The 10,613-nt window shown below is 37.9% G+C and overlaps 1 protein-coding gene across 13 annotated transcripts in view; it reads right to left on the bottom strand.

Annotated features, from left to right (window-relative positions):
* The window catches only part of LOC138743446 (vesicle transport protein SEC20-like), a 193,073-nt gene that overhangs the window by 104,379 nt on the left and 78,081 nt on the right, over positions 1 to 10,613 (bottom strand). For 11 of the 13 annotated variants that reach the window (XR_011344897.1, XR_011344899.1, XR_011344896.1 and 8 more), the window contains 3 exons: positions 9,547 to 9,638; positions 2,196 to 2,300; positions 1,700 to 1,818 (listed from right to left, as the gene is read on the bottom strand). Coding sequence is in view for 7 of the 13 variants with exons in the window: in XM_069898841.1 (XP_069754942.1) it covers positions 1,700 to 1,818; positions 2,196 to 2,300; positions 9,547 to 9,638 (316 nt within the window). In the remaining 6 variants the exon portion in view is untranslated. Of the gene's footprint in view, positions 1 to 1,699; positions 1,819 to 2,195; positions 2,301 to 8,595; positions 8,657 to 9,546; positions 9,639 to 10,613 lie in introns of those variants that run through there. The other 2 variants (XM_069898846.1, XM_069898847.1) reach the window with 2 other exon arrangements.

The raw sequence follows: 10,613 nt of genomic DNA, 5'->3' as shown, positions 1-10,613 counted from the left end.
CCGCTTGGTTTGGAAGCTGTACCACCTTAAACTGCAAGATCCTGTAGAGGTTAGTGAAATTACTACCACTCAACACTCTAAGCAGGTGAAAGGCAATAAACATTGTGAAGGCACACACACCCCTCACATAAACTGTTCTCCCATCTGGTAGGAGGTAACGTAGCACTTGGGCCCTTATGTCCAGATTGGGCAAGTTTTTTCCCCCAAGCCATCAGGCTCCTGAATTCCCAGGACACATGTGGATAGTGCACCGTGGACAATTACTGTATAATATTTTAATGTGTCTAACTTCTATTCTAACTTATATTTGTGTAATTATGCTCTGTGATCCTGGAGAACCATGACTTAACTTGAGACATAATAAATATGTAGCTGCATACAGAAACCTGTATTATAGAAATAAATAAAACTCTGGCAGACTATGTTCAACATGAGAAATCCACCAAAGATATAAAAATGTGAATTCACTGAAATGGGAAAAGAAGCTGCAGGAGAGATTTCCAATTACTAAAGAATCAAGATTGGGCCATATTCTCAGAACAAAAAGCATTACAGGTCTGAAATGGACAAAATGTTCGCACAAAGAGTTGCAAATTTTCAGAATTTTCTGCTATTGCTGTCTGGTCGTTCAATGATTGAATGATGGAACGGGTTGAAGGGGAAGATGCATTACTTACTCCTGTTACCATTCCCAAGTTTAAAGTGTTTTCCTAGTCCATTTCTTCTCTCAATTCATCATAAAATCCTCTTCTGAAACTCAAGAGCTAGTACAAACTTGAGTTAACCCACTAGAATAAATACATGCACTTGTAAATACTAATTTTATGCTTGACATTATTGAAAATCTTGAGCCTTTATTCAAAAGAAGACATCAATGTGATTCTAAACTAACCTTTATATTACAAGTGGAATTATCACATGTACTTTTTGGGTTGTTCCCAACATCATATCACTTGACTGATGAGGCTGCAACGTTCTGATATCCTTAGGTGAGTTTAAAAATCATGGAGGAACCAATTAAAGTGATGATGAGGTAAAGCTAGATGTGGACATCTTGCACATGGAAACTATTACTCTATTCTTTCTTTGGCTTGGCTTCGCGGACGAAGATTTATGGAGGGGGTAAAAAGTCCACGTCAGCTGCAGGCTCGTTTGTGGCTGACAAGTCCGATGCGGGACAGGCAGACACGATTGCAGCGGTTGCAAGGGAAAATTGGTTGGTTGGGGTTGGGTGTTGGGTTTTTCCTCCTTTGCCTTTTGTCAGTCTCTATTACTGTTGTGGCAAAGCATTAACTGAGACTCAAGAGAGGACAAAAGATTGATCCAGAAGCAGGGTTTAAGAAATCCCCTACATCAATTTTTGGAAATCTGCATTTAAGTAAACTCTAAAGGCCGCTCAGATGTTCATGATGTAATGACAGAAAATACTGATGTTTAACAAAATCACAAGCATAACATCAGTCTAATGTTACATGCCTAATTTAATTATTTCAGACCAAGTTCTGGCAACTTCAGTTTGTTCTCAGAATGATCTTGTATGATAAATGTTCAGAACCACTATTCAATATTTAGTTCTGCTGATAATCCTCCAACTACATAGAGAGATAAAATTGGAAGCAGATAAAATGTCCTTCAGTTGGGTTCTGCAAATTAAACATTGATGAAGAGAGAGAATCCTTACATTAGTTTTCCAACTTACCCAGTGTCTGCACTGAGTCTTCACTCTGCTGCACTTGTTGTGACATCATCCTGCTTGTAGTTATCAAGCTCTCAGTAATGTTGCTTGCTGTCTGTACCAACCCTTCTTTTTTCATCTTTCTGAAACCCAGGAAAATTTCATCTATTTCAGAAGCAATACTTCTGTTTTACCCATTGGTCAATTTTTAATGAAATACTTTGCATAATTTGATCAGTTTCTAATTGGAATATATAAAATGTTATGAAAGAATTTGGAGCACAGTCAGGAGGACTTCAGACAAAAATGCCAGGAGGTTTTGAACCTCTGCATTCATGCACACTTGGGATAGAATACTGAACTTGCTAGCATTGGAGGGAAATGCAACCAGGGAGACATGAAACTAAGGCATCTCTGCAAAATTTGATCAATTGGTTTCACAAATGCAATGCACTCTGAAGACATGATGCATGGGAAGAAGTTGTAACATTAAAAAATTATTTTAACATACATAACTTACCGTTGTCGAAGTGAAGGGTCTCTATTTTGAAACAATTCGTCTTTTTCGTAATTGTCTATTGCAAGCTTGCAGGCCAGATTTGCTTTCCGCCAAGCAGTTTGGTTGCTTTAAAAAAAAACACAGAACCAACATTTGCATAGTGTGAGGTAATGAGCATATTACTACCATAGTATATGATCATCCCCACCCCAACAATATTGGCTTGTTTTACAATAGATTTGAAGCAGGCATACAAAGGAGAGAAAAAAAAGAGGAAAACAACACCTCTGGGTTGGGCCATTCTAATCGACTGCCTGTATGCAAGCTTCAGGAATAGAGAAGAATTATAGGTTTGCAGGTTCAGGCTGGGCCAGCTTAGTAGTACATTGTTTGTACCCAGACTTCTATCAGCAGGTAATGTGAGAAAGTGTCTCTTGGGGGGTGGGGGGGGGGGGTGGGTGGAGAGAAGGGTTGCTCTTAGAATGGATAAATTCAGCTGGGCGCAGGAAAAACATTATGCTTTCAAGAGCTTAGATCCAAGAAGATGCAACTTGGGCTTGGATGTTCTCCAAGACAGATAGCCTTTGAGTTTGACTGAAAGGGAATTTTGTAAGGAGATTATATTTTGAAAGGTGGACAAGTGCTCAGTCATGTAAGGCATGGTGCATGTCCAGGATGTAATTCTGGACATAAGCATATTTGAAGTTTTTATATTTACAATAGCTGGATATTTTTACACACACACACACAGGCTTCCCAGGTTTGAACTGACAATGGTGAGGTAAAGTTTTAATTTTTTAACTGACTATACCATAAGAGCACAAGAAGCAGGAGTAGAAGACCAGACATCTCCTTGAATCTGCTCCCCATTTCAGTAAGATTACAAATGATATAAACTTGGTCTCAACAATACTTTCCTGCTCTTTATATATCAGGTGCATATGTCTGTACGTGCGTCTGTGTCTGTGTGATGTTATCAAAATGTCAGAAAAAAATTGCCTGAAATATGAAAACCCTTTTTTTTAAACTATAGCCCATAGTTCTAGAAACCACTGCCAGAGGAAACATCTTCTTGGTATCTATAAATCACTCTTAAAATCTAATGTTTCAATAAGAAATGGAAAATAACTCACTCACTGAACGATGCCTAATCTGCTTTGCTCTTGTAACAGCATTCCATCTTGTAAATTTCCTGATCACTGATTTACCTCGTCTATCCTTTTGCAGAGAGTGCTTTTTTCATTTGGGTTGATTTGCTAAGCCCGACAGCTGAAACTGGACATCAAATCAAACTTTGGACATCTTTGATGTCAGCTTTTAAAACCCAATGTGTTCTTCACTTAGTGAGGAAAAAAAGTTAATTTGTGCTCATTCTGTGAAGACATCATACATTACAACAATTATATTATTTTTAGCACTTTGGCCTCCTTAAATCTCACTGTTCTATTTTGTGTGCAAAAAAATTCATCTAAACCAACAACATTTCCACCCTACTTTGAGAAAGATTAAAATTGGCCCCACAAGACAGTAATAGGATGGACATTAGAGAACAACGTTGAATCAGATCTGTCACTTTTGTATGAGTTAATCGGGCCAATTCAATTTCTGGGAATGCAAGTCGACTTTCTTCCTTCGTAAACAACTTTGTACTTGAACCTTGTTTCTAAAATTGCTATTTGTACTGAAAGACATTCCTAAAATCAGTTCTGACAAGTCATGAGGATTAAAGCAAAGTTTAAAAGGCATTATTTCAGGGAGTTCCTAAAATCTAACTAGAATTAACAGGACGAGGGAGGAGTTTGCGAGCGTGAACTGGAAACGCAGGGTATAGGTGATAGAGATGTGGAATAGTTGAAGACTTTCAAAGAGATTTTTCACAGTGCTCAAAAAAAGTATATTTCAGTTAAAAAAAACAAGGACCACAAGGGTTGGGAACGCAAGCCTTGAATGTCTAAAGGTAGGCATCAAATTAAAAGTTAAATGCATACAAAATCACCAAGAGCAGTGGGAAATCAGAAGACTGGGAAAACTAAAAAGCACAAAGAACTACTAAGCAAGCAACAAAGGAAATAAAAATTATGAAAGTAAACTAGCATAAAACATTAAAAAATATATTAAAAGTTTCAAACAGAAAAGGGTGCCAAAAGTGCAAAGGGAAGGGACTTCCTAAATACAATCACCATCTTTAAAGAGGTAGTACTAAGCAAACTAGTGGATGTAAAGGTAGATAATTCCCCTGGTCCTGATAGAATGTAGCCCAGAGTACTGAAAGATGGCAGAAGTTACAGGAGATGTGTTTTGTGGTAATTTACCAAAGTTCTCTGGAAATTGGGCAGTCACAGCAGATTGGAAGACAGCAAATGCCACACCTCTGTTTAAAAAAAAGTGGGCAAAAGGCAGGTAATTTTAGGCCAGTTAGCTTAATGCCTGTAGTTGGTAAAATGTTTGAAGCTATCATTAAGGTAAAAAATAGCATGACATCTAGATAGAAAGAGTTCATCAGGCGGAAGCAGCAAGGATTCAGGAAGGCAGGTTAAGTTTGACAAATTTACTAGAGCTCTTTGAGGTTATAATGAGCACAGTAGACAGAGAGGAACAGGTGGATGTTGCAGACTTGGATTTGCAGAAGATGTTTGATAAAGTGCCACATATAAGACAGCCACAAGATAAGGATGCACAAGTTGGAAGTGATGCATTGGCATGGTTAGAGGATTGGAAATCAAAAGAAGCAAAGATTTGGAATAAATGGGTGTTTCTCTGATTGGCAATCAGGAGTGAGTGAAATGCCACACAGTGCTAGCTCCACAAATGTTCATGATTAATGATCTGGAAGAGGGGACTGACTGTAGTGTATCTAAGCTTGCTGATAAGACTAAAATGAATGACAAAGCAAAATGTGCAAATATATATATATATATATATATATAAGTTGTGAATGGACAAGGGTCGAGCAGATGGAGTATAATCGTGGTAAATATGAAGTCATCCAATTTGGAAGGAAAATAGTAGATCAGTTTATTATTTAAATGGTGAAAGATTGCAGCTTGCTGTTGTGCAGAGAGACTTTGGAGTACTTGTGCATAAATCACAACAGATTGGATTCCAGATGCAACAGGTCATCAAGGCGGAAAATGGAATGTTGACCTTCATTGCTGGAGGGATTAAATTTAAGACCAGGAAAGTTCTGCTGTAACTCATCAGATGAGGCCGCACCTGTAGAACTGTACTCAGTTCTGGTCTCCTTGAGAAAGAACATACTGGCTTTGAAGTTGGTGTAGAGGAAATTCACCAGATTGATTCTGGAGATGAGGGGATTGGCCCATGAGGAGAGACCGAGTTGTCCGGTTAATACTTGCTGGAATTCAGAAGAATGAGGGAATATTATAGAAATATGAAGCAAATAGGCAAGACGGAGGAAGAAAAGTTGTTTTCATTAGTAGGTGAGTCTAGAACTAGCAGACATAGCCTCAAAATTTGGGGAGTAGATTTTGGCCAGAGATAAGGAGGAACTGCTTTTCACAGAGCATGGTGAATCTGTGGAATTCTCTGCTAAAGTAAGCAATAAAGGATAGTAGGTAAATTAAGGGTTCTGGGGAAAAGGCAGGTAAGTGGAGCTGAGACCACGGTCAGATCAGCCATTATTTTATTAAGTGGCACAGCAGGCTCGACGGACAGATGGCCCTATACCTGTTCCTATCTAATATAATCCAAAAAGAGTACAATTCAATTTCTTGAAAGTAGCATCAAAAATAAAAATCCAAATGATTATGCTTTACATTAACTAGGTGATCCAAGATGGCCTATAGATTATAAAGACCAAAATACAACTCGTTTGCTCCCCATCTACCATTCCCTTATTGCTACCAACTTGCTTAAAGCTAGTAATAATAATAATTTTAAAAGCAGAAATTGAACGGACTACAATCACAGCAAGGACTGAGCAACAAAAATCACCCAATGAATGTAAGAGCATTAATAATTCAGGAGACATCCAGCGAGCATCTGTTTAAGGTGGAGAGAAATATTATCCAAACTTGCTGGTTATTGGAAACAATCCATGTCATAATTTTTAAAGCTCATATAAAATGACCCATTTTAAAACCCTCATTTATTTTGGGAAAGTAGGATGTAAAATTAGTTTAGTATCACTAAATGTTTTTTTGAATTTGACATAAATTGATGGATTCCACTTAATCATGTTTAAAAGTATGTTGGCCACGTAAAAAGTAGTCCATAGGGCTCAAATGTCTAAAGTCAAACTACCTTGTTGTTATGCAGATGTATCTCTTCGTTGTGAAAAATGCAACAATGGAGATGCTTCATTAATTCATATGTTCTGGACATGACAGAGTCTGAGAAATATTGGAATAAAGTATTTCAAACTTTCTCTGCACTTTTTAAAGTTAATCTTAAACCTAATTGCTTAACTGCTTTATTTGGTATTGTTGGAGAGAATGACATAACTTTAACGGCATCTGAGCTGCATGTATTAAGCTTTAATTATCTTATGGCTAGGCGGGTGGTGTTGCTCAGATGGAGGGACGTTACCCTGCCTAATCATTCTCAATGGCTACGTAATATTATGTCATGTTTAAATTTAGAGAATATTAGATGCTCAATTTCTGATTTGATTTCAAATACTGTGGGGATGCTTTTTGAATGATTTTTATAATCTATAATTTGTCACGAAGGTAGAATTGTTGACTAATGAGATAATTTATCACTGATAAATTTTTTTTGCGCTCAATGTCACCAAAACTAAGGAGATGATTGTTGACTTCAGGAAAGGAAAGCCAGTGGTATAAAATCCAGCAATCATTGGGGGATCAGAGGTGGAAAAGGTGAGCAAATTTAAGTTCCTGGGAGTCACTATCTCAGAGGATCTTTCCTAGACTCAACACATCAATGGCATTGTGAAGAAAACAAATCAATGCCTCTACTTCCTCAGGAGTTTGCGGAGGTTTGGCATAATGTCAAAAACCCTGGCAAATTTCTACAGAGGTATGGTGGAAAGTGTGCTGACCAGCTGCATCATGGTCTGGTATGGAAACCCCTGAGCGTAAAGACCTCCAAATGGTAGTGGACACAGCCCAGGACATCACAGGTAAAACCCTCCCCACTATTGAGTACATCTACAGGGAACGCTGCTGTCAGAAAGCAGCAGTAATCATCAAAGTCCCTCTCCACTAAGCACATGCTTAGTTCTTGCTGCTGCCATCAGGAAAGTAGTATAGGTGCCACAAGACTCGCACCACCAAGTTCAGGAATAGCTGCTACCCCTCCTCCATCAGAGTCCTCAACAACAAACTCAGAGACATTTAAGGACTCTTGTGCACTTTATTGATTTCCTTTATGTTCTCCCTGCATTGCAATTTGTTTACATTCGTTATCTGTTTAAAGTCCTTTGTTTACATGTTTACGCTGTGTTCAGTTTTTTTGTACTACCAATTAGGGGTAATTCTGCCACACCTGCAAGACAAAGGAATCTCAGGGTTGTATGTGACATCATGGATGTACTCAGATAATAAATCAGAAATCTAGTAAACAAATTAACAGCTAAAAAATGTAGACTTTGAACAATGGTAGTGGAGACCAGCATACACAACAAAATTCAAGGCTGGAGTTTTCTACTGTCTTCAACCAAAATTCCTTTTATTGTCATGTAATAATACAGAAAATGTAATATTACATGAAATTTCTTTTTTTCCTGCCATAAGGCAAAGAGTTACCATTATCAATGGCCGGCAGCCCTAACAGTATGAGAAAGAGAAGCGAATGATAGTCCCTTCTGAGACACTGAGTGTCTATGGATTCGCCTCCAGTGCTCCCACTGTACAAACCCTTATTCGATCCATTTATTACTTAGACACAAAACAAACACAAAACACACAAGACTCACAAAACTTTTTTCTGTGGGCTGGTTGGAAGTGTAGACTTTGATTACGTATGTTATATTTAGGCTGGGGAATTTATTAGTTTTACACTGTTATAGAGATTTGCATAGTAACCAAGTGGGCATTGTGATAAAAGGGGGGGATTTTGAATTAAATTTTGAAGGTGAATTTTTTGTTAATAAAGTAATTGTTCATCTTTACCCCTGTGTGATATGCCTTCTTTGTGGTTGCTGGTTTGATCTTGTAACATTAGCAACAAAAATAATTTTACAATCAAGTCTCTGATTCTTTATATATTGTCTCAAAACTAGACTTTGGCAATACACACACACACACACACACACACACACACACACACACACACACACACACACACACACACACACACACACACACACACACACACACACACAGAGTCTCTTCTATTGCTTTTTCATTCATCAGATGTGCCAATCACTGCAAGGTCAGTAGTTAATATCGTTTTATGCTGATAGTCAGTTATTTACAGAATTGTGACAATTCTTGCTCACCCTCTCCACCTCTGATCCCCCAATGATCACTGGATTTTATACCACTGGCTTTCCTTTCCTTAAGTCAAGAATATTATAACATAAAAATATCACAAAGGCACTCAATACTTAAAGAGAATGTAAAAGAAAAAAAAATGTACTCAAAACTACCATATTCTAACAAGCTGAGCGAGAGGTATTTATAATGAGGCTTACATAATATTAAGGTCTAACATACCTACTGCATTTTGGCTGTTGGAACAACAGTGAAAAGTTCAGTGAATTAGTGGCACATATAATTTTATTGATATTTCCCAATTTGGAAGGATTGCAAGCCAAACACTCTTCTTAATTTTTTAAATAAAAACTTAAGACATACAGCATGGAAACAGGCCATTTTGGCCCACAAGTCTGTGCTGCCCAATTTACACCCCATTAACCTACACACCCAGTATGTTTTAACAATGGGAGGACCGGAGCCCCTGGAGAAAATCCACGCAGACACAGGAAGAACGTACAACCTTTTACAGACAGTGAGGGACATGAATCCCAGTCCGGTCCCGATTGCTGACGCTGTAAAGGCGTTGCACGATCCGCTACGCCAACTATGCCACCTTTATCTTTCCATCTTTTTAAAAGCATCATCTGTGGTAGTTGCACTGACAGTGATATGGCAAACATTTAAGATTCACCTCAAATCACATTGTGATAATGCTAATAGATTTTAAATTGAACAACAGTTATATGTGCAACATTTGGTACAATACAAAATTAAAATGGGGTCAAAGTACAAATGGGGACAAAGCAGTCAGAAATTATGGAATCAGCCCTACTGTTTACCTTTGCTCTATGATTTTTTTTTTACATGCAAATCCTAGTGATACAGTATGAATATTCCATAAAACATCATAAACCAGTTCAAAACTCATTATGCCACATTTTCAGACTTCTATTTCAAAGGCCATTTACCTTGACATTTGTTTGCGATGATTCTCCACTTCAGCCAACAACATCTGTTTATCAGATTCTTTATCTTGTTCCTTTGCCATCTGTTCTAAATCCTTCAAAACAATCACAAAATCTTTAGTCTTCAAACTTGAGAAGTCAATGAAAAAAATCTGATGGTGTAACATTCAACAATTACTGGAGACAGCTTTTATCTCCAACTCTTTCTCCTTACTTGTAAGCATCTCTCTTGTTTATCCATGTGGCACTAATAAAAACAGGGAACACCTGCATTTCAATTAAAGATAAAATTGTAATATGCTGTCCTTTTCTAAGGCATTGTTTTATCAGACTGCAAAAAGTCAAATATTCCTGAAGCGATTACTTGATTATACTTCTACATATTTTGCCTACTGCAAGGACTTCATTCTCTCCTCTCAGCTCTTATGCTCTGATGATGCACTTGCTACACAGGTGTCCCTCATGATTTCCTTTCATCCCACCAGCCTCAATGATTCTTCCAACAAGAATCCATCCCTGGAAATGTATGCCCTTAGTATTTCAGTATTTCAAAAGGAATCACTGCATTTTAACCCTCTGATCCACACTTCTGTATCAGTCCACCATCCCATGCAACCGCAGGGAGATAGGACAAATGATCTTTCATCTCTTCCCTTCCCACTATTGATGGACCCAAAGTGTCTTTCCAGGTGAAACAATCATTTATTTGCACTTCTTCCAATCCAGTGTATTGTATTCAGAATGTAATTTCCTCTAAACCAAAGAAACCCAATTCAGATTAGGGGATCATTTTGTGGAGCTCCTGCATTCCAACTCTCCACCCACTCTGACCCAGTGCACTGTTACAACAAGGCCCAGTGTAAGATTCAGGAACGCCTCATCTTCCATCTGCGGACATTGGAGCCTTCTGGACTCAATTTTAAACTTTCCAAGTTTGGCCCAACTCTATTTCTTTATCATATCAAAATTAGCTATTTCTGCCAATTATCCATGTGATTTAGGCTCAATTTTCTCCCATCTTCATTGATACAGTTTGACCTGTTAGACTATTAGAAGTAGTGGCTGCATAG

Source organism: Narcine bancroftii, chromosome 9 (assembly GCF_036971445.1).
Source record: "Narcine bancroftii isolate sNarBan1 chromosome 9, sNarBan1.hap1, whole genome shotgun sequence".
Taxonomy (NCBI): Eukaryota; Metazoa; Chordata; class Chondrichthyes; order Torpediniformes; family Narcinidae; genus Narcine; species Narcine bancroftii.
This window is presented reverse-complemented; position numbering and strand designations above follow the sequence as displayed.